The following is a 25,736-nucleotide window of genomic DNA, read 5'->3' as shown; positions in this document are numbered from 1 at the left end:
TGAGTATCACTCTGCTTATGAACTAATCGTCATGGCGTATAAAATGTTACAGTTAAAAAGCCTCCGCTAGATGACACTACAAAGCAATGAATAATATGGCTGGTAATTTAAAGCATGTTTACTGTATATGTGGGAAGAAATGTCTTTATCAATCTGAATTTAACCTATATTATACCATTTTCTTTAAAATATACAGGTTTTACATGTGCTATTATTGTTTTTAATTCTTACTGTGTTGCTTTGGCTTCTAAAAATAGATAAAATATGAAATAGGCATTTTAATTGTTTACAAATTTTAAATTTACTTGTCTAAAACATTTTTTTACTAAATCAATTAACACGTGATTAAAATTATAATGAATAATAATATTCCACAGAAATTAGTGAATTAGTAAAAACGTGAACCTAGAAATAAAGCTTCATGCTATTTTAATAGATAAATTCAACATAAACGTTACACCAATCAAAAATATAAGAAACCGTATTTCATTTTGGTAATTGAAATGATAAGAAGAAAGAATGGTGAAAACAATAATAATTCCAGGTATAAAACAGAAAAGAAGAAAAGATATATTTTCCCAAAGCTGATGCTTATTTGCTAAATAAATCTGCATATGGGAAGTAAGTGATTACTTGTTAGTATTTTCATATCGTGATCGTGTAAGATATGGATGGTGAAGTGAAGCGAAACCGAATGACGGACGGTTATACCTAAAGTTATCGAAGCCAAAAGGACGAATGGAACTGCTGAAAGGTTCGAAATATTCAGGCGAGTAAAAGTTTGGAAAAACAAATTCTTGCTTGCTTTTAAGAGCTTGTTTTTTCTTTTGTTTGGAAGTATCTGTACGGTTACTGGATTTAGTCTGTGAATGTAAGGGGGAAAGAGGGATTGTCTTTGAAAATTCGGTGTTCGTCTGATTTACTGAGGACTCTTCCTTCGATTTAAAGTGACCATCACCTTGATCCACCTGGAATGGAAAATCATCATTGATTAATACTATCTGTCCTTTAACCAGACGAACTCCTTTGATTTTGTTTTTATGTACTGGTTTTACAGCATTGAATGACCCATAATCTGACATTTGTGTTTCAAAGTGTAATGGTTTTCGGTGATGAAAGGAGTAGGGGTACTCAAAGAAATGATTATGGTGATAATCATAAGGATTGTATCTATAGGGTTTTCTACCATGGAGGTATAGACGATTGTGGCCATGCTCAAACAGGGGCACATTTTTACCTTCATAAGGATTGTAAAAATCAGAATCATATGCCTTATTGGCTAAATGTTCTTGAAAGTAAAAGCGGGGAGGATGAACAAAGGGGGGAGTATTAAAAGAATTGTTTGATTCTGAGACGATCGGAGAGGAAAATGTTAGATTTTTAGTGTTGGAACTAGTTTCCGTTTTGTTGTTTTCAGTAGCTGAAGTGTATAATGGATCCACCTTATTTTTGAACAAGAGTTGAAATGGATTATAAGGAGAAATATCGTGTCCAAATTTATTTTTGTTGCTTTCAAAATTTCCTTTATCATCTTTCTTTACATCCAGATTTTTGGCGAACTCTTTATCGTCAAGAGGTGGCAGTGGTGTAGGGGGATCTTCTTCCTCTTCAAATTCATCATGAACACTGCTTTCTTGTGCAGGTTTATTTGTTGGCTGTGCTTTCACTAAAGGTTCATAAGGCCTATATTCACTTAAAACACGGTATCCAAATTTGTCGTTCACATAGTGACGTAACACAAGTTTACCATTGTCATCATAGTACCCGTATGTCCCTAATGTTCCTCCATCTGATTGGCGGCGCTCTTCCCGAAACGACCCATCCTGATTTTTTCCACTATTGACGTCTAAACGTAATCTCGGAGCCTGGCTCTCTTCTGCCTGGAGAATATCCAATTTACCAGAATGTAAAGATAATCTTCGTGGAAAGACGGGGACAGGTATAGTATCTTCAGTTGCAGCGGCTCTTACACACACCAGAAAAACGATGACGAGAAAAGAAGTCTAAACAACACACAAGCAAATACAGATGTAAGAAACATTATAAATATCACATTCTTAAGTAGAAACCTAATATCTATAAAAGTAAAATATTATTTTGCTTTTATTAGAGCTTGATGGTTCTACACCCAAACAGAAAGTAACAAAAGCGTTAAGTGGCCTAACAGGAATTAATATAAAAATTTCACGCACATCAAAATCAATATTCCATGTTTAAATCAAGTACTCATAAGTTCTGTTTATAAATAAAAATTATTAAAAAAGGCAAAATGAGTTGCTTTGTCATTTAATTGAATAGGTATATTGTACGAAGGGATTCACGCAATTACAATTCATGTTCTCACTGTCATATTTACCCCCAAACAGGCTTACGACACTGCTAAAATCCCAGTTTCGATGCCCATAGTGTGCAGAGCACAGATAACCCATTGCATAGCTTTGAGCTTAACAACAATCAAATCAACCGTATTTGCCAGAACACATAACCATCCACAAGAATGTTGATCTAATTTTAACAAAAGCACCTTATTCTTCATTTCTGAGATTCATGTGACTTTTTCTCACTTTTTAATGAGCATCTCTTAAATTTTAAGCAAACTGTGTACAACTGATTTCATTTTATAGAAACCAAATTTTTCTGTGTTACCCTCAATATTGCAACTAAACCATTTGCTTGATTTGTAAAAAATATTCTTTCTTAACTCGACTATTGTCTCTATTAACGTCATTGACATAAATAACGTGATCTCTTTCCTTAAACACACATTTCCAGTTTTGCTGGAATCCCAGCTACCCTTTAACAGAATTAACTTGCTTTTTGCTAACGTTCGCCGACGTCACTTCCTTAGCTTATTTTTTGTGTAACATCTTATCAAATATTCTTTTGAAAATCTGAGGACACCAAACCTGCAGGGTTTTTTTTTTATCATCCACATGAATACTAAAATCCTATCCTTCCAAACTTAATAAGACAAAATTTCCTTTTGGTGACTACTAAAGCTCCTGTTTTCAAATTTTATATTTTTTTCTGCTACAACTGTAAAATAGCCGACTTATAATTTTACGGAAACTCGTATCACTCCCTTTGAAAATAGTAAAAATATTGCGTTCCTTAAAGCATCTTGCCTGCTCTCTACTGACTTATCAAAAATGAAAGAGACACAACCGCATATTTAATATTTTTTTATCTTCATTAAAACCTTGGAGAAAATATCGCCTAGTTCTGAAACTTTGTTTCTAATCTCTCAGCCTTTTTACTTATTATTGAAGGGTTGACACCTACATGACTCGTGTAAATTTCAATACTTCTTACAGGTAGAATGATTGTCTCAAAAATAGTGCTAACATTCTCTTTTACAAAAGCAGAAGAAAAGAACAGCAGCTCAGTCACCTGATAGTCCTCGACAAACACCTTGCATTCAGTATATTTTGAAGGTCCCAACCCCCATTTTAATGTTTTTAGCTTATCGTAACTGAATAATAAGTTAGCAAACATGTACTATGTTCTCCTAAAATTAACTCACTTCATTATGATTATAAATCGTCGTTTGCCACTTTAATATTACGTTATCATAGTATACTTCTATATTCAAGAATCTTTACAATACTTAAACACCTATTAGCTTTTTGTATGCATGTATATGAATCCGCCAAAAATTATGAGATTCTCTGATGAATACCAATGTGTCATAAGTTCAAAGGTATAGTTATTGGTCAATCTAAATACACGTGCATGTGCATTACAGATTTGTGAGAAACAAGATTATTTGCAAGACAAAGCTACTACTTACTTTAGCTGATACTTGTTGTTTCCACATCTCGTTAACAGATAAAACACTCCTTCTGTTATACCGAGAAAGAACAGGTATGTTTTAAGACCGAATATCGAGGCGTTCTCCACCTTTATATAATGTTGAAGTTTGTGACCAAAAACTGAAGGTCGGTTGGTCGTCAGAGCCGAACGTCTATTGACCTTGCATAGTGCAACAAGAATTAACTGTAACGATAAATCACGGTTTGTTCCTATTACCAACATACAATCCTAAACACCTGGGTATCGCTACTAACATGTCCCTAAGCAACCAAAGGATTGTGGTGACACGTTATTGGGGGTGTATTATTGCTAACTAAACTAATACGAACTGTATTTTTTTTTAAATTAATGTATTATCATTGATTCAAGTCAGTTGGATGTGACCATTTCCATAAAGAATTCGTACAAACTATTTTTATAATTTCTAGGCTAGTATTAACATGCTATTCAAGTTATACAGTATGACGCGGACTCACACCGCAAAAACCAGGTTTCGATCCCCTTGGTAGGCAGAGCACAGATAGCCCACTGTGTAGCTTTGTGCTTAATTCTAAACAAACAAGCAAGTTATAAATAAACTAAAATATTTCAAAAATAAATCTCTTTATAACTATTAAAGCAATTTTAACGTTAAAATATATTTAGTTATTTCAATCGTTCATGTTGTTATAAATGAGCAACTAGTATTTGATAATTTGAACCTAAACGTGTGTGTGTTTTCTTAGAGCAAAGCCACGTCGGGCTATCTGCTGAGTCCGCCGAGGGAAATCGAACCCCTGATTTTAGTGTTCAAACAACATAAACGTAACTTCACAAATGGGTTAAGTGTGCAGAGATCTCCATGGTTCAGGTACACTCATGCCTATTTAAAACTGCTAACCGAAGGAGAAGACCCACTAAGCAGCACTGATGCCTAGATTATCCGTCAAAATTATAATGTCCTATAACTGAAAGAGCAGAGTGTATTTATGTCTTCATTAATAATAGTTACATATTGTGTTCAACTTGTTTGTACTACCATTATAAATTACTGTCTACATATATTCTCTAATTTATGTCAACACTGGTAGTGATTATAGTGACATGTTCATACTTTTATATCAAAATTAGTACAGACCGCATTTACATGTTTATGACATTTTCAACAATGAATTTACATGCATATGCTCATATTGTCCAAATGATTAGCGTATTTGTGGAAATAGAGTTATGGGCTTGTAACACTAAAGCAGCGAGAAATGTATTAATGACAATTTCATTTTCACATTTCAATTAACTCAATGCATTACTTCTAGAATATACATTTTTTATTCTGTGCTAATTATTTGTATTATTTATAGTTTAATATAAATCATTTATATTTAGAAGATTTTATTGTTATTTCGTGGGGAAATTTAATTTCAACAGCAAGACCGATAGAAAATTGTATTGTTTATTCTATTAATATATTAATTTCTTATCTTATGGATATACATAATTAATTACTTTAACTGCAAATGCTTGCTATTTATTTCTCATGATTATACCTGAAAAAGGAGTTAAAGACTGAAAAGAGACTTAATGTTCTAATGCCTGAATCAAACTAACATGCTGCTCGAAAAACTTAAAAATCGTCAAAATTTGTAATATTATAACTATGATAGGCCAAATCCAGTATTTAGAAATAATATCATTCGCTTTTGCGTTTAATTTTATGCAAATCAAATACCTGACAATCAGTCATACAGTCTGAACTTTAAATTATTGTCATTCAGCCTATGCTCAAAAATAAATAACCAGTAAATTTAGTTTTACATCTTTACAGATCTGGAATATAGTAATCACAAAAAAGCACAGACAGTCAAGCACCAATATTACAGAACAAATCAAAATGTTGATAAAGTCTTCAGTTCTCTTCTACTCTTCCTACAGAAAAGCTCTCTTTAGAGCATCATTCTGTTTAAAATCAAGATATGAAAAGTGATGCGTCTCCCAAGAACATTCCACTTCAGATGTTTTGACAGCATTGAAGTCCAGTAAACAAGATGGCCACCTCATTCGAACATTTTCTTTATCTTTCAGAAATATATTGATCAATTTAACATTGTCTGGATGGACATTATTATCACCCATAAGACTAAAGTCAGGACCAAGTATATCTGCATATGGTAACAAAAAAGAACGTGACCACTATAACGTATAGTTGTAAATTCAACGTGGTCATCAATTCTCATTTCTTATACTTGCTCATAGCACTTTTCTACTACTACCACATTCCTCTTTGAAAATATGAGAAATATGTTTCCAGGTTTTGTTTAAATGTGTGAAGTGGAGCCCCTATGAACAAAGAATATTTCTGTACATGTTGCACAATAGATGTCTTCTTCCAGTCGCTCATGGTCATTTTTTATATACTTTACTATGACTGGAATGCTACTCCTTCGGCAGCTAGAATACAGGTTAGGCTTGTTGAGACTGGTTTTAACTGTCTTTGCACTGACGCAATGTTTAAGTTGTTTATGAACATATGATTCATTTTCAGAGACTGTATCCTATGACTGGGGAGAGTCAGAACTGTCGGATAATGGTCGTCTGTTTATGTGATGGACAGCGATCTGCCCTGTTCAGATATCTGATCAACTTACCGGAAATTCGGAAACTCTTCCTCATTCCTCTTGACTTTTTCTGACACTCGAAGCCTATTTGCAAAAATCTATTGTGATTGGTTGGCTTCCATTTATCTGGTGGCTCTTCATGTGAGTAAAAAATCCAGATTCTTTTTGGATGCCTAAGTGTGACTCGTGGGCAGTTTTAGATTCGTTGAACTCTGTTATTGATTTTACATTCACGAACTGAAACACGATTTATTAAGGCCAAAATATACAGTAGAATGTGTATAACATGCATTTACAATTCAGATCCCCTGGTTAATTATCAAATATTTGATAATTATAACATTAAACTGAGATAGACTTTTACATTATTTTATAAGTTTTGCCTTACAATTTCTATAACAACATTTATTCCGTAAATATTTAAGCATTTATTTATTATATTTTCTATTGTTTGTTTGTTTGTTTGAATTTCGCGCAAAGGTACTCGAGGGTTATCTGCGCTAGCCGTCCCTAATTTAGCAGTGTAAGACTAGAGGGAAGGCAGCTAGTCATCACCACCCACCGCCAACTCTTAGGATACTCTTTTACCGACGAATAGTGAGATTGACCGTCACATTATAACGCCCCCACAACTGAAAGGGCGAGCATGTTTGGTGCGACGGAGATTCAAACCCGCGACCCACGGATTACGAGTCGAACGCCTTAACCCACCTGGCCATGCCGGGCCTAAGAGAGAAAAGGAAGAGATGGTTTTACAGTTGTAGAGAAACTAGTCACTGGTGGTGCAGGCTATCTTCCCTGTGAATACACATGAATCTATACACTAGCCATATCAATGAAATAAAAGAGCAAATAGCTAAGATGGGTTATGGATTTAAAAGATACACCCTACCACAAGGTTGACATTTTTGTTAAGCCTTGTGTTAATTCTTGCCATTCATCGACATTCCATTTTAGCAGTATTAATATCAGTACAAGTTTTGTATTATGATATTACCACACCATTAATAGCAGTCGGATGGTTAACAACAGGCAAATAGAGGAAGGCAAGATGAAAGTGTAAACTTTGCTCAGTCCATTAGCTTAATTATTTATATCCAACATCAGGTTTGGCCTCTGAAACAGAGCATGCACGTGTCTGTTTTCTTTCAAGGGATGGTCATTAGTTGAACAATTTAGTACATTGCCGTTCAAATACGTGACGTTGAATGGAGTTGTGATTTAATATTTTTACTCTTAGAGATACTACTAGATCTCGTGGTATATCAGTAATTTATAAAGGAGAACACCAATCTGAAAACTAAAAGTGGATTTTATCTTTGTCAATAGTGGCAGAACTGCAGTGAAAGAAAAATCAAATTTGAGTCACTATTGTTTACCATCAGTTGCACATCTTGTCTCTAGCACTGGAACTTTATATTTAGATATTCTGTTACTATGTGCTAAGTAACCTGTATCCCCAATCATAAAAATTCAAACAAAAATACGACAATATATATAATATTGATGATGAATTTCATTTTTGTGCAATACACAAGTAATATTTTGTCATCCTCAGCAAACATTCTTAGGCATCATCACTAGTTGCTTTGTAACCATTGAAAAACAACAGCTGTCAAGTTTTCAACATAAATAGTTACTGGTCTTATACACAAGATCGGGAGGAGTTGGATTAGAAAATGAAAGAAAAGGAAACAAGGATCCTCTCAGCACTTGGAAAAAACATTCACGGATTTTGCACCATGCAACTTTACCCACGTAATACCTCAACTACTTTGAAGTGTCCCAAAGAATCCATACTACAAGGCCTGCTATGGAAATTTTGTATATGTGTGTAGATGATATCTTTGTGTTGCAAGTTGCACAATGCGATGTCTACGGACTCACACCGCTAGAAGCTGGGTTTCGATAACTGTGGTGGGCAAGCTACAAAGTCCCCTTTTTGTGTAAATTTGTGCTTAATCCTAAATCAATTAGTCTTCGTGCTTTATTCTATAATTTAGGCTACTGCACATACAACAGTAAAAAATCTACTCTAATGTAAAGGCATGTAAACTTTACAAGACATATATTTAATTGACTACAGCCTACAACTAATAAAAACAAACATTTTGGATTTTTGTCATACTTTACATTCTTTGTAGCCATATTTTCTAAGATATTCATAACTTTTTCTGTGTTTACTGAAATTGAAACATATAAGAAGAACGGAGGCTGTGAAAACTCATTGAATTTACTATAAGCATATTGTAGTATATACAATTTAAACCAACTTCTGCTGGGGCTGGACGTAGCTTGTGATTAGCGTACCCCAGTTGCAAAATTGAGGGTTCATAACTTGCATCCCAATGTCTCCAAAACATATTCCGCACTTTGGAGTCATTAAAATACTATAAAAGTAGTGGCCAGATTCCAGTATTCAATCAGACTAAAGTTGTCGAGAAATGATGACGAAATTCTTGACTAGTTTTAGTCTTTCGTTTCAAAACTAGGAACAGTTAACAGCAAGTAGCCTTGTGCAGCTTTTTGTAGAAAGTTTAAAACAATAAAATATTCCGCAAAATGTAATAACTAGTGAACATAGAAAAACTACCTTAAAGTACCTACCATTCTCTTATATTTGCATATCAGAAGATGTGTTGTCAGAATAGATCGTGCGTTGTTGAAATTACTTATTAGCTAGAACCAAATATAATAATCGCTCATTGGATAAGGACGTTACAAAACAATAATTTCATTACACAACATCGACTGGATCAGTAACGTGGCCATGCATATAAGGTTCCTCACCAGTAGGTGAGTTTTTGTATGTTTCTCAAACTTTCTGTGTAAACTAAAGATGCTATATAAGTTACATTCATGAAGGCAGACTTTGCAATTAATGATACTTTCAACGATTTTTAGATGTTGATTATAACAATGATGAAGGATCAGCTGAAGGTTCAAAATTTAGATAAGCAGTACCCGCTGTCCAACAGACTGAAATATGACTTTCAGAGATAAGTGAGTAGAGTATGGAACAGAGGGTTTCACTTTACCATTAATACGATATGCACAAACGCAGATCTCGAACAGTGATTCAGAATAGTTCTGAAGTTTCTGAGAAATGAGATTCTTCTGTGTGAAAATTGGAATTACGAGAAGATAACTTTCCCTTACAGATAACCTATAGAAATGTTTTTTTATGGATACATTCCTCTAATTGTGTGGAGAGGTGGTGCACACACTGCACTGCATATGTAACTTAGACTAAGAACTGGCCGCGTACAACAAACCTTCGTACTGTCAAATTCCGCCAAGAAACGAATAATTGTAACCAATAAATCGTGGTTGTAATTGGCTAGTTTACAAAAGCAGTTGAACTTTGTCCACCTGTCGGGTCATTAATTAAAATATTTACAAATTCAATTAACAGTGAGTATCTTGCTTTGGAGTACCAACACAAATTCATACTGATTAAGGAATGACCTTTAACAGTCTAATGATTACCGAGTTTTGTTATATATTGAGTGTAGTGAAGATTCGTAATTCACTTTCTCTTCGTCCATCTAATATTTTAGCGAAAAAGCAGTCCTCGCTTTATAGCATATGCTAACCGCGCTTGTGAGCTCAAACCTAATACTCGGAATTATAACGGCATTTTTACAAATACTCTGAATATCTCTGAGCAACTACAAAAGTTTGTGGAGCAGCTGAGATAGATGTTGGTTGATGTGCAAAATTTATACGTAGACAGTAAAGTCTCTTAAAGATGCTAAATTTTGAGGTTTGATTCCTCAATATGGACGAAATGTTAATAGTCTATTGTGTAGCTTTATGTTATAGGAAAACAACACGAAAAAACTGATCCCTGCCAGTTGCCTATCCGTAATTCTATAAACTTGAAAATTAAAAATTGAGTTTCGATACGCGTGATGGGCAAAGTACGTGATAGCTCATAATGTAGCATTGAACGTGAAAACAAACAAACCATTACTGCGTCATATGTTAACTTTCATTCCTGTAGTGATGGATGTGCATGCTCATAGATGACAGGATAGAAGGTTGACACTATTTTGCCATACTAGCCAAAAAACACGCTTTACACGTTTTGGTGGACAACATGGTCCACTATCTATCGAAATATGTATAGCGTGTTTTTTTGCTAATATGGCAAAGTAGTGTCAACCTTCCATCCTGTCATCTATAAGCATGCACACCCATCACTACAGGAATCAAGGTTAACATACGACGCAGTAATGGTTTGTTTGTTTTCACGTTCAGTGCTATCATGATCTATCATGTACAGTGAAATAGCACGTTACTGCTACTCTTAACTTTTCAGTTGAAAATAATCCTGAATCCTTCTTAAAAAACTGCTTTCACAATTCACATTCGCTTTGTAGTTTGGCTTATGTATTGACGGAGTTCTAGGAATTTGAAGGAAATACATTTGCGACAACATTTGGTGTCGTTTTTATTGAAAGTATCCAGAAATTTTCTCACAAATGTATTTCCCTCAAATTCCTAGAACTCCGTCAAGACATAAGCCAACTACAAAGCGAATGTGAATTGTGAAAGCAGTTTTTTAAGAAGGATTCAGGATTAGTTTCAACTCTGAAAAGTTAAGAGTAGCAGTAACGTGCTATTTCACTGACTTTTGTATGTTAGATTTAAAAGTATAGAATGAGCTACTGCTGGATCATGCGATTTATTTTTTTTAATTTTAAGTACAATTTGAACTCCGAATTAACTTTTTACCATTCATCTAGTTCAGTTTTTACAAGTTATTTAAATTACTGTTAGTTCTATGTGTTCAACTTCACCTCCACTAATTTATTTTATCTTTATTTGTGCACGACTATCACACATCACTGTATGCCCTTGAATACCAGAATAATAAGATAGTGGCACTGCTGCAGTGGACTGTTAGTACCATTACTGTAAAGCTTTTAGTAGCAGTAGACAGTGTTAATAACGTTATGGCAACCTTTTATGGACACTATTGTATATTAATAGAATTATACTAGTGTTACTAATGTCACCCCATAACATTATTTTAACACTACAGTAACGTATAACGATATTATCTGAACTTTACACTTGTTTTGAATATTCTTATGGATATGAACTGTACTTTAAAAGTTCTTATTTAACGACACGTGGACGACTCCAATTAAAGTTTGTTGCTTTTGTGGAAATTTTATACGCCCTTCCTTTCAATTCAATTGTATATAATTTTTCAAGCATAAAATATATACTATTCTTAAATAACTTCAATTTTTCTTTCCAAAATATCACAATAAAATTACATTTAAAGGCCAATAACTTCATACTTTCTTTGATGTACTCTTAAGATACATTATACGCCAATGATTCATGCTTCTCACACTTCATAATTTACATCAAACTTTCGCCTATAGAAGAACACGAGACTGCATTGTTTGAAAAATATACCCAATGGTTTACATTTAAAACTAGTTAGTATAAATACTAAGTACTGATAGTTTAAATGTAGAACACGTTATTCTAAATTCTGCCTAATTATTTGTTGTAATTTCAGTCTTCCTAATCAATAAATTGAAAATTGATAAAAGTAGCGTTTGAGACGCAAAAGCTGAAATGAGCTGGGTCTCAGGTCGAGTTTCGACCAATCTCAGTACACATTTAAAATGCTAAAGTGCAGACAGTACTAGTGGCTCACAGGTTAATAGCCCCCCAGTGGCTCAGCGGTATGTCTGCGGACTTACAAAGCTAAAAACCGGCTTTCTATACCCGTGATGGGCAGAGCACAGATAGCCCATTGAGTAGCTTTGTGCTTAATTCAAAACAACAACAACACAGGTTAATCGTTCTTTGTCACTTTTGCCTAAATGGTTCACCTAATACTTCAACTAATTAATTACTATTTTTACTGTTAAACACTAATTACTCACTAGTTTGAATTCTACTTATCGTCTGCTAATATGCTGATTGATTGATTACTCAAAAAGATTGTTCTTATTGTAGTAACGGTCTGGATTCGGACTTGATTTTAATTGATAAAAAAACTGGTATAAAAACCTGAACGCATGGATTGCCTTTCTATTAAAAAAAATAATCCAGGAAAGGAAATAATTTGACCTGTAAAAGATTTAATAAACATTTAGAGGAAGCATATTCACTATCTGATAATGTGTAAATGTATACAAAATGGGCCCGGCATGGCCTAGCGCGTAAGGCGTGCGACTCGTAATCCGAGGGTCGCGGGTTCGCGCCCGCGTCGCGCTAAACATGCTCGCCCTCCCAGCCGTGGGGGCGTTATAATGTGACGGTCAATCCCACTATTCGTTGGTAAAAGAGTAGCCAAAGAGTTGGCGGTGGGTAGTGATGACTAGCTGCCTTCCCTCTAGTCTTACACTGCTAAATTAGGGACGGCTAGCACAGATAGCCCTCGAGTAGCTTTGGCGGTGGGTGGTGATGACTAGCTGCCTTCCCTCTAGTCTTACACTGCTAAATTAGGGACTGCTAGCACAGATAGCCCTCGAGTAGCTTTGTGCGAAATTCAAAAACAAACAAACAAACGTATACGAAACGAAACAGTGCCTCTTTAATTTTCTGATAATCATTTAACTTTTCAATTTAGTTTATAGGTTAAAATTTAAAAATATTATAGTCACAGATTATACACGTTTTTCACAATAAAATGAAATGTTTTTAGTGTTGTTTTTTCTAACTTCAGTCTAATGTGTTATGTTAGAATTAGATAGGCGTTTCTATCCTTGGAACTCAGAACACAAGTAACACCACACCTATTTCTAATCGCGATTTCTACCCGAATACTGCATGTGTGCCTCTTCGTGTACGTGTCTGTTTACTAACATATATATGATTCGTGACGTTAAAGGTGGAGCCTTTACATACTTACAGATGTCACGTGATAAAGAATAATTGTTTCTGGAACTTAAACAATGAGAGCAAAAAAGAAAGTTGTGCCAATTTTTAAGCTTAAATGAAATGTAGCCATCGTCTTTGTTTTTGTTTTTAGTGAATGTTATAGTAGAAGGGTATAATTAAAAACACAATTCTTTGTAGTTAGTAACAGAATTATATTTGTATTAGATATCAGTTAAACATATAACAGCCAAAAAGTATGCCTAACTGGCACAAAAACAGACAAAATAAACACTGATAAATAAATATATATTACATAAATTATATATATATTAATATTGCAAAATCGTTTTGAAAAATATTTTAATTCTATCACTGCATGCTATCAAATAACCTGGATCAAGATAATCATATCACGTTTTAAAGTAATATAACACCAAAAATAAAATTTCACTAACTTAATCTAGGATATTTTTATCTTCCAACATTCATTCGACCAACTTTAAGGAAAATGCCTAACTTAATTTTCTGTTATATAAAACCCTCCTGAACATTTATACATATGTTATAAAATCAAAATATGGTTTCAGTGTTTTCTGTGGCTCTGCTTGTTTCAAGGTACCATGTACTACCAGCCAAGATGTGCTGATGCAAAATCAGAATTACAACAACTTTTTTCTCTTAACCATAAAATCATAACTGAAAATTTTATAAACTTCAAATTTTAACACTAAATGTTTCACTAATAACTGACCATATGGAAGAGTTAGAAGCTATATTATCAATAAGATTGAAGCTGTGAGTGAAAATATTGTACACAAAATGTATTTTCTCTTTGAAACTTTATTTGTAAACATACTAAATTTTCCTACGTATAGGAAGAATGTGATTTTAATCAATACTTACCTAGCCTTAAAGTGAGAGTTTTTGGTGTATTTTATCAAAACCAGTGTGTGTGTTTTTTCGTACAGCAAAGCCACAAAGGGCTATCTGCTCAGCCCACAGAGGGAAATTGAACCCCTGATTTTAGCGTTGTAAATCCAGAGACATACCGCTGTACTAGCGGGGGGCTTATCAAAACCAAAAAACAGAGCTCAGACTAATTTCACTTTACGCCACCGTCTGTTATTTTTATATGTACAGTCACTAAATTTGTTACATTGTCTGTTTATAGCAGTAAGTCATATTAGAAACAACCAAATACAGGTGAAAACAGCTCCTTTCCCAATATACTGTCTATACTTTGTCCATAACATTAGTCTAATGGACATTTGGGTTAACAATACATTGGCTACTACTTCAACTTATACTATCAGGTCATCTCTTAAGTAATGTCCGATTTTAGGTTCAGAAAAAGAGAAAGGAGTTCAAAAGCTTTTAATGTTATTTAATCAATAATGTATGTTCCATTATTATTAACTACTTCCTGCCAACGATTCACAAGCTTCTGAATGCCAAATCTATAAAATTATTGTGGTTTGGAGAAAAAAAAATGTAGAGAGGGTAGTTTTGACATCTTCATATGTTCCAAGCTCTTTTTCATCAAGATAATTCTACAAACTTCGGAATAGATGATAATCAGATGGGGTAAGGTCTAGAGAATAAGAAGGATGTGGAAGTTATTCCCAATCTAATTCTTCAACCTTTGCAGATGTGATCCTTGCTGTATGAGGCCGTGCATTATCCTGGTGTAACACAACACCTTTGCGATTGATCAAAGCAAACCTCTTTTATTTTAGTGCAACATTCAAGCGCTCTAACTGTTAACAATAGAAGTCTGATGTAATCGGTACATTGAGTGGCAGCAACTCAAAGTGGATCACACGAACAATATGCCACCAAACGCTTAACAAGACTTTCCAAGGATGGAGGTCCACTTTGGGCTGTGCTTTAGCCAGTTTACCTGCACTGAACCATTGTCTGCAGCCCTTAACATTTTTATAAAATATCTATTTTTCTTTTCCAATCACTAACCTGAGTTACGTTCAAGAGAGTGCAGAGAAGTGCAAATGTCCACTCTTGTTCTAAGGTTGGGTTCTGTCAAATCATAGGGATAACCCATTTTCCAAGTTTTGACACCTTTCCAAGCTGTTGCAGATAACGGCGAATAGTTGAATGGGTTGAATTAAGCTTCTGTGCTAGTTCTTCAACTGTTACAGCACAATCTTCATTAAATGCAGCCAGCAGCAAGTAATCATTAAACTCAACAGGACAACCTGAACGTGGCGCATCATTTAAGCTGTAGTCACCTGATCTGAACTTCTGAAACCACCTTCGACATTTTCTTTCATTGAGAGACTCCATACTATAAACACCTTGAATGTTTCATGTAGTTTCCGCTGCACTATTGCCTTTTTTAAACTCATAAAGCATTATATGCCTAATGTGCTCATTATACACATCCGTCTTTGTAAGGATTTATCCGATTAATGATCTGAAAACGTGTAATTAGGTTAGTTCCTTTTATTTGTCTGTACATTTGTATACATGTATTACTGCATATTTTAGTCATTAAAGCCTTCTACAAAGACAGAAATGATGATGCACTTTCTGTATTAACATTTCCGACATTACTTGTGGGATGACCTGATATATAACATATTATAAGCTAACTCTAAACAAAGTGATATTTGGATTAAACTTAGCACTACAGATTCCCCTCATTATGTTCTTAAGGCAGTACCGGATTTAGAGGAAGTGCAACCCACAATTACATGGGGACCTCTAGCATCAAGATGCTTCGAATTCCTAAAGAAGATGGTTTCAATTCTGTATCATCCTAGGAAAAAGGCCTCCAGTATCGCAGTATTGCATGGGGAAACTAAAAGAGCCAAATCCGGCCTTGGCTCAAGCTAAGTGGTGACGTAATTTTAGAAGAGGTGCATCTTTGTAGTGAGAAGTATTACATTTTATAATGTAGTACGTGTTGTAAATTTTTTATCATGATTGAAAGCTGTCCTGTTCATCCAGAATTAATGTCTCTAAAAGTGTAAGTTTGAATACGTGATAAATAGCATGTGGTACACGTGTTAAACGATGCTTCACTTCAACTTTACTGATATATACAGGTTAGATTTGTCAGCTTATGAACGACTTTGTGCAGTAAATTATAAACATATACATTCAGTATACTTTGCAAATAGGTACCTTCCTACGTTTGATTATACCATATAAGGGTACAACACCCTTTCCTGAACATTTTATACTGAATTCAAATAATAATACATGATAAAATGTATACAGAATTATTAACATTACTTTGATATTTGCTTTTGTTCATTCTAATAATTGATCATTCTCTTAAGCCATCCATGAAGTGTGTTTTGCTAGTGATAGGGGAAATAGAAATTTTGGGTTGTATCTACAGAAATACTAAATACAAATTTAAAGATGTTATAATTTCATTGTACATGTAACTGGTTAGGCCACATTTGGAATACTGTGTTCGTTCTTGGAAAGGGCACGGAAGTGCTGGAAAGGGTTCAGAGGAGGGCTACTAGAATGGTTCCTGGGAAGAAGTGGTTGCCAAACGAAGAGAGGTTAAAGTATCTGAAGCTGTTTTCTTTTGAAGCAAAAAAAAAAAAAATTAGAGCGAATCTAATCGCGGTGTTTAAGATTGTTCAGGGAACTGATACTGTTCATGCATTATATTTTTTCATACTTAACAGCTAGAACAGAAGCATCAGAGGATACAAATATAAATTTAGGCAAGGTAGGAGTTATCTTCAGCTTAGAGTGTTTTATTTTTATAACAGTTTAAAAGAGAGTTTTATAACTGTATGAATAAGAAGGACTGGCTTTGAGGTTTTGTTTTTATCTAATAGTCTTTGTTTAGTTTAGAGGAAGGAATAGCCTATATGGACCAATAGATCTCTTATTGTCCCTACACATTATTTTATAATGTGTGTGTGTGTGTGTATGCGAACGTTCCCTAAGATTCCCCATGAGGTCAAATATATTCACTGCGAGGACAATGTGAGATCAGTCTTTCTATGACAGAAATGGGAATTCAAGCATCTATTGAGATATTTTAATAAAATCCCTTATTCGCTGTCAAGGATTGTATGATATGAATCGTTCCATGCTATAAATAAAAGGTGAAAAACATCCACTGCAAAAAGTTATATAGATCACCAGGAGTAATGCATTACAGTTTTTGTGTTTGATTAAATCATTTACTTGGTAAAACGAAATTTCATTTAAAGTAAAATACATTTTAATCAGTTTTATTATTTGTATGTAAGCTATTTATTTTACAAATTGATCCAAGGAACGCCCTCAGGTCGATACTTTTAGGGCTTTCTAGACTCAGAAAGTTGTGATGGCTTACGCTATTCAAGTCTGTTTTTATACTTATAATAATAAATTTTCTCTTCGATGCTAAAATAAGGGTTTTCACCTTAACTTAAAATATAATCTCAGCTTACAGATTATTTAAAATAGTTAATGAGTTTATAAAAGTATAATAGTCATCACCTTAAATTAAAATATAATCTTAGCTTACAGATTATTTAAAATAGTTAACGAGTTTATAAAAGTATAATAGTCATATAATTAACAAATTTTCTCCACTTTCCATTTATCAGCAATGTCATCAGTAGATCATATTCGTGACTTTTTACATTTAAGTAAATCTAACACTTAACACAACAGGCACCTTCTCAAGTCTGAAATTCATTATAATATTTGTCCCCCAGTTGGTCAGCAATCAGTTTTCGGACTTACAACACTAAATTCCAAGGTCTGATTCCACGTAGTAGATTGAGTGCAGATAGCTTCTTGTACTTATTTGAGCTATAACAAACAAACTACAATCTTTAAAACCATATCTTATGGAATAAACAACCAATGAACGACGATTTATGATAGCTCTAATTCTGTTTAATACGTTTCGTCCCAAATTTGGGCATATTTACGCCATTAAACAAAATTTAAAAAAAGTTTTATGTTTAATTTAGCCTAAGACTAAACTATACCTGTAACCACCAACTCCATTTCCACAAGTCTTTGACTGCAAAATATTTTTCCTTCGTGATTAATGTAAGTCTCTGCCTTTTCTTATTGTGTATATTATATTCTAACTTAGACCGGTACCAACTATCAACGGTAGCACGAATACGTACCAGACATACCCTGTTATTTACCTCTCTGTAGCAGGCGATCATGTGAAACAACAATCTCATTCGGTAACAGTCAAAGCCTATCATGAAGTAAAAAGTTTCTACTCAAGCAAAACTAGAGCGTATTTATGGAAGAGGAAGACGGTTATTAATAATTTCAAGCTCATTAAGAAAATTACCTTCGTTGTAATAGCAAAGTGTAAATAAATACTACTAATTATCGAATAACACATTGTTTCAAATATTACCATATAATTATTGTATGCTAAATATTCAATACAATATATGAAATTGCTTTTAAAGTAATTCGTATTATTATAGCAGTAATTACTTTTCTTGATACTGTAGTGCTGGTTTGCTTTGTTTTGAATTTTGCGCAAAGCTACACGAAAACTATGTGCGCTAGCCGTCCCTAATTTAGCAATGTAAGGCTAGAGTTTGTTTGTTTTTTGTTTTTTGGAATTTCGCACAAAGCTACTCGAGGGCTATCTGTGCTAGCCGTCCCTAATTTAGCAGTGTAAGACTAGAGGGAAGGCAGCTGAACATCACCACCCACCGCCATTCTTGGGCTACTTTTTTACCAATGAGTAGTGGGATTAACCGTAACGTTATAACTCCCCCAAGGCTGAAAGGGCGAGCATGTTTGGTGTGACGGGGATTCGAACCCGCACCTTTCGAATTACGAGTCGAATGCCTTAACCACCTGGCCATGTCGGGTCCCTGTAATACTGACTGATAAATCGAAATTTGGATTATTAAAACAAACCTCGAGATCGTATTTATACGATTGCTTAATACTTACATTTTGCTTCCCTCAGAACATAAAAACGGAACCTTGTTTGCCCATTAATACAGAACTAAGAAGCACTGCATCCATCATCATGCTTTTCAAAGAAGTCAATAAATTAAAATAAGAAATTACATTCATTTATGTATTAATGTGTGTGTTTTTCTTATAGCAAAGCCACATCGAGCTAACTACTGAGTCAACCGAGGGGGAATCGAACCGCTGATTTTAGCGTTGCAAATCTGGAAACTTACCACTGTACTAGTAATGAGCTTATTTATTAATAAAGTCAATTTTGTTCTTCTTTTCCTTTTTTTGTAGAAAGTCTCAATTATTTATTAACTAAATGTACATTAAGGGTCTAATTTAATAAAAGATAGCATTTTGGTGTTATAAGGTCATTTATTTCTTGTATTAAGATTTATAAATTGGGGTATGGAGAACATTCCATAGATAACTTAGAAATTTACATTTTTTAATTCATACAAAGATTTAAAAAAACAATCTTAATACAGTAACTTAATGAGATGAAGAAACGTTAAAAGTTCTATAAATAAATTAATTGCCGTAATTCAACTACCAGTTTCTATAAAACAATCAAAATTATATTGTTTATCAAGATAAGTAGGGATCATACACGATGTTAGCTAGAGAATGATGAATAGAACAAGTATATAATGGTACCTGATTAATGGTTTCTTGGCTTGAGAGGCTAACAGAACATAAATCATTTTATCGCTGTCTGCTATTAACTGGATATACCAATAGAACAAATATAACAGACGGAATGATAAATTTACAACTGTGTGGTTGAAACCTGAAAAACAACCAGTATACTTCAAAGTTGTTGCCAGATATCCATTGCCAACAGGCAACTTGGATGTGAAATTGTTTGAAAGATGGTGAACAATGTCGTAACTGTCATTGCAGATGCACAAAAACTGATCTAGAATGCACTGGTGCTTCTGACTGCTCAAAAAAATCGGTTTGAAACCACAAGATTCACGAGTTTGCACGAATGTTGTGTCTTACGATAAAAAATAATTTGAATATCATGCTCCAAAATGTATTTTGTTTGGCCATTGACCACAGCTTATGGTGAAATTATTGTATTTTTATGTTTGGTTAAGTGTTTTTATATTATGTAGTAGAGAAGGCAAGGGTATTTTTTAAGGATCTGGATGTGTCGCTATTCATATGGGTACCGTTTTCAATCGGTTGGTATAAAATTGTTTATGTTTTGCTTTTTACAGGATAAATGTACGCAGAGTATATATAACTATCGCAAACATAGATATCAATGTTTTAAACCTTATATGTATTGGAAATGCATGAGCCTATTACATGTAGCATCTAATTGAGTTCTTCTTGCGGAATAGTCTATTTTAGAAACCTGGAGGAATCCAATTTTAAAACAATAGAGACATCTTTTCCATCATTATAAAAACTAAATACATTCTGAATGTGAATAGGATTTATTTCCCCTTCAAATAAAAGAAACTAAACTCAAATATGTAGCTTGAAATAGGTATTAACTGGTTGTGCCTTTTATTCATTTCATAAGCTCAGCGATACTGAACTACGTATTTTCATAACAGACATGTAAAATTTAGAGTGGAGACGTAATTTATTATTTTTAAACTAATTTGAAAATATTAAGTTTCTAAATTGTACTCAAAAAGTTCATGCCCTGTTTCAGATACTTTAGGTACGTATCCTAAGTTTATGCAATGATTAAGATACTTTAGACACATATTCTATCTTCATGTCTTGATTAAAATATTTTAGTCACAAAAGCCCATGCCCTGATTAAAACACTTTTATGAAATTAATGTAAATAGGCTATTTCCCGGACTTCAAATAAGTAAAACTATTCTACATCATCATCCACACTGAGTCGTACTGATTAAACAGACTTCTTTGCAAATAATGTGTTTTGAAGATTACTAATAAAAATATTTGATTATTGATCGACATACTTTTATACAATCAATATTAGATTTTTAGTGAATTTTAAAACGAAAAAGCTGTTTATGTTTTACCACAAAGCTTGTCTTTTGTTTGTTATGTCTTTCTCTTACTGTATCCACCATGGATATTCGAGCTCCAGATATTGGCATAAAGCTGCCAAAATGAGCTATTTAAGTTACGCCAATCACAAATATCAAAACCAGCTTTTAGTATTTAAAATCACAGAATTAATGGGAGCAACAATTGATACAGTAACCATATGCTGACTGTGTTATTTTCAGGTAAAAACTGACAAGAATAAGATAGATCAAAGAGCTAAAGATTCGTTCAGGAAATAAGTGGTCAGATAATTTAAACGAATCTTCCTAATGTGTGTGAAATAACGATATTGCACAAAATTGGTAAAAATGAAAACAATCTTTGTTATAAAACTGACAAAAAGAAAACACGGTATACATAACTGTAGAGACAAAAACAAAAAAAGAAGTCGCTTGTTATAGGCTGTTTTAAGTGCCACAGCTTTCTCTATCTCAAAAAAGACGATTATCTTGAGTTAGGTTTTTACCATGAAATCTATAGCTCATGAAAGAAAGCACTCTTGAATGCAAATGAAATTTTGATAACTTTCTGGACACCATTACACCACGAAACTAAATAAACGATAAATGTTTAAAATATTTATATCACTAAAATAGGTAGGAAGAGAAAGGATATTATACATATATAAATACAACAGTACGATGACAAACAAACAAACTAGAACAGCAAATTATTACATCATGCAATACCAGGTATTTACATTATTCGTGGACACTGAATGATGTAGTATTTATTCTAATAATTAATTACGATAACCATAATCACCATGTGGTAAATGATGCATTAATACACCAACAATCTCTTGTACTAACAACAAATGACTTAACATTAAACCAATCACATAGAGTCACGACAGAAAGTGTTCGTACCCCTGCGTCCCAAGTAGTTTTTCCTCATAAATTAAAAAGTATGACGATTAGGCTAATAGCCGTATAAAATATTATAAATATTATACTAACACACATCTACATTAATTTTTATGTAAATTAAACGACAAATAATAAACTGTTTATAAACAAATAACCAAAAATAGGAGAAGCAGAAAGTGTTCGTACACTTCAGAACGTGTGAAAAAACTGATATTCCCGTGAGAATTCTTAGTTTGGTGAATAAACTACATTATACCATTCCAGAACTGAACACTGTGTTCATAATTATTTGAATTTAGCAAGCAGAAAATTTACTTCCGGCAATTTAACGCTGTCTCCGTCATTATCTGCTTGGTCATCATGGCGAACAGGAAACAACTGTCCAATGATATACAAAACCGAATTATCGTAAATTACAAGTCTCGTGTGTCTCTTTCCGGTATTGCTACACAACTTAATGTGTCGAAATCTACTGTTCAAAGCATAATTGTTTAAGCTTACAGGATCAACTGCTAACCTCCAAAATTCCAGAGAGAACCAAGAGGAAGGTTCTCAGAGAAGATAGTAGGAAACCACGTTTAACACGTAATGACATACAGAAACTGGTAAGGGAAACTGGGGTTGAAGTAAGCACCTCTACAGTTACGAACATGTTTCGCTCTTCTGGGTTCAAAGCATGCCGTCCTGGTACAATTCCATATTTAAAGCCTGTTCATTTAGAAGCACGATTGAGGTATGCAAGAAAGCATGTAGATAAACTCTTTACCTATTGGAAGAGTATTCTTTGGTCAGACGAGACTAAAATCGAGCTTTTCGACCACAATGATATTCGCAATATTTTCCGTAAGAAGGGGGGAACGAAATCTTCCAAAGAACATCGTCCGTACAGTTAAACACGGAAGTGGCTCGATCATGCTATGGGGTTCCTTCAGCTCTTCTGGTGTAGGCAGCCTTCACCGCGTCAACGGAATCATGAAAAAAGAAGAGTACGTTGATATATTAGGCACTTATATCAAGAATGATGCTCGGAAATTGCGGTTTGGGTGTCGTTGGATCTTTCAGCACGACAATGACCCTAAACACACATCGAAATATGTGCAATCCTGGTTGCAGAGGAACCATATAAGCGTTCTGAAGTGGCCATCGCAGTCACCCGATCTCAACCCAATTGATAACGTTTGGCATGAGTTGAAGACCAGGATTCATCAGCGCCATCCGAAAAAACTTGCAAGAGTTGGAGGCCTTCTGTAAAGAAGAATGGAAGAAAATACCAGTCGAGTATTGTTAAATGATCATAGATGGCTATGAAAAGAGATTGCGCCAAGTGATTTACCTAAAAGGCTATACAACTAAACATTAATGTAGACTCACGAACACTTTCTGTTTGGTTATTTGTTTATAAACAGTTTATTTGTCGTTTAATTTACATAAAAATTTATGTACATGTGTGTTAGAATAATATTTATAATACAATATACTTCTATTAGCCTAATCGTGATTTTTAAGTTATGAGTAAAAACCACTCGGGACGCAGGGGTACGAACACTTTCTGTCGTAACTGTATAGGGGGGATTTGTTTGTTTGTTTTGGAATTTCGCACAAAGCTACTCGAGGGCTATCTGTGCTAGCCGTCCCTAATTTAGCAGTGTAAGACTAGAGGGAAGGCAGCTAGTCATCACCACCCACCGCCAACTCTTGGGCTACTCTTTTACCAACGAATAGTGGGATTGACCGTCACATTATAACGCCCCCACGGCTGAAAGGGCGAGCATGTTTGGCGCGAACCCGCGACCCTCAGATTACGAAGCGCACGCCTTAACGCGCTAGGCCATGCCAGGCCCATATAGGGGAGAAGGTAGAATCATTTCTTGGTGGGGACATGGGTGTTCTTACTTGTAGTAAGATGGGGACATTCAGTCTGGTAGTGTTTCTCTAGGAGACCCCAGGGCTGCATTTGAGAATGAACCTGGGCATTCTGGAGAGAATTTAGATTCACTTTATTCTGTTGGCTTCTTAGAAGTCCACTTTGGGATCAGTCATCTCCAGCTGTAGATGTATGTTAGTATAATATTTATAATATAACATACTTTCATTATCCTAATCATGTTACTTTTTAAGTTATGTGGAAAAAACGACTCACGACGTAGGGGTACGAACACTTTCTGTCGTAACTGTAAGTTCAAATAACTTTTATTGAATAAATATTTTGAGTAATAAGAAAAAAACTAATAAATCATAAGCTCAATAAACATCTTATTATATGAAGTGGACATTTTTTAATAATATAAACTATCTAACTAAGAATAACGTTTCAATACCAGAAAATATTAGCAGGTAAATGGTTGGAAGACGTAATTATCAATTTGGGACACCATCTATGAGCAATAAAATGAACACTTATAATAAGACGTTAAAATAATCAACATCAAGCTTCCTCAATTCACATATCTAATTAAAAACATATTTTACATACACGTATAGCTGTTACAATATCATTCTATGTAAAAACGGCTGGTATGAGTAGAAAAAACTCTAAGTAGAGGAGCGAACAACTTTTCGACCTTCTTCAGATATCGTCAGGTTCACAAAGAAAGAAAGAGGTAACTGACCGATAGCTGGCCACATGTTTAAAGACTGTTGTGTAATTGTGTAGAGGGCATGCTTAGATGTTGGATTATATTTATTAATACAGGTATAAAGGTGTTCCTTTGTATTGGTTTATTTTGGGCTTGAAAACACCAAAATACTAAATAAAGAAACAAACATAAAAAACGCAAAATTAAAGAAGCCTTGCTTATACAACAACTCAAGCCCAAACACACAGTCTTAGCACAGTTGACTTCAACGTTGTGCACTGCAATCAGTACCGTAACTTAGTTGTGCTCTTCACTTTTTCTTTATCAATAAGTTCAGGAATGCAGTCTTTAGAAGCAAATATAAAAACATATTGTCACTTGAAAATAACTAGCTGTTTATTGCTACACAGATATCACTCCATAAACAGGAGAAACTCACGATTGCCATACATGGCAATCACCTACATACGCTGATTCTATTATGTGGTCATTACATCCATAAATAATAAGATCTTGAATATGTTGTTTACCTACAACATTAGAGTGTAAATGTCTACAAAAAAATAAATCTAGTAGTCGGCAATTACCTAACTAAATAAGCTTGAACTAGCTGTCCCTAATTTAGCAGAATAAGAGAAGTGTACAGAGAAGGCAGTTAAAAATCACCACTCATCGCCCACTCTTGGACTACTCTTTGGAGTAGCATGCAAAACATACAAGGAATAGTGAGACTGACTGCACATTATGACGCCTCCACGGCTGAAAGGAAGCAAGTTTGGTGTGGCAGAGATTAAAATCCGAGACTCTCAGATTACAAGTCAAGCGCCCTACCCACCTAGCCCTGTCAAGCCTCATGATGAGTTGAAGACCTGTAAACGGTAAAGCTGTTTGTAAGTGGTAAATGTCTATATACGATAATAGATAGTAATTATTATTCTTAGTAATAAAGACAACAGTAATGACAGTTATACAAACGGGGAAAAAAGTCAAAAGTATTTTGAAAAATATTATTAATTAGCCTAAGCCAATTGTTAAAATCATGTAAACCAACTGAG

The 25,736-nt window shown here is 34.2% G+C and overlaps 1 protein-coding gene and 1 long non-coding RNA gene across 4 annotated transcripts in view; one reads left to right on the top strand and one right to left on the bottom strand.

Moving 5' to 3' along the window:
• LOC143237688 (uncharacterized) overlaps nt 1-19,475 on the top strand; it is a 38,590-nt gene extending 19,115 nt beyond the window's left edge. The window contains exons 1-2 of one of the 2 annotated variants that reach the window (XR_013020193.1): nt 6,342-6,548; nt 19,339-19,475. This is a non-coding gene — a long non-coding RNA (uncharacterized LOC143237688). Of the gene's footprint in view, nt 1-6,341; nt 6,549-19,338 lie in introns of those variants that run through there. The other variant, XR_013020194.1, reaches the window with a different exon arrangement.
• On the bottom strand, nt 413-18,380 carry LOC143237686 (uncharacterized). Of its 2 annotated transcripts, XM_076477208.1 has the most exons (3): nt 18,236-18,380; nt 3,791-3,996; nt 413-2,003 (listed from the first exon to the last, which is right to left on the bottom strand). In XM_076477208.1, the coding sequence occupies exons 2-3, from the start codon at nt 3,815-3,817 to the stop codon at nt 630-632; spliced, it is 1,401 nt and encodes a 466-aa protein (XP_076333323.1). In that variant the 5' UTR covers nt 3,818-3,996; nt 18,236-18,380; the 3' UTR covers nt 413-629. The 2 variants fall into 2 exon arrangements, with proteins under 2 accessions (XP_076333323.1, XP_076333324.1); XM_076477209.1 differs by lacking the exon at nt 18,236-18,380 and having other exon boundaries at nt 3,791-4,081.
• Nucleotides 19,476-25,736: the final 6,261 nt, after the last annotated feature.

The sequence above is a fragment of the Tachypleus tridentatus genome, chromosome 13 (genome assembly GCF_004210375.1).
Source record: "Tachypleus tridentatus isolate NWPU-2018 chromosome 13, ASM421037v1, whole genome shotgun sequence".
NCBI lineage: Eukaryota > Metazoa > Arthropoda > Merostomata > Xiphosura > Limulidae > Tachypleus > Tachypleus tridentatus.
Note: the sequence above shows the minus strand (reverse complement) of the source record. Positions and strands in the feature narration are given on the sequence as shown.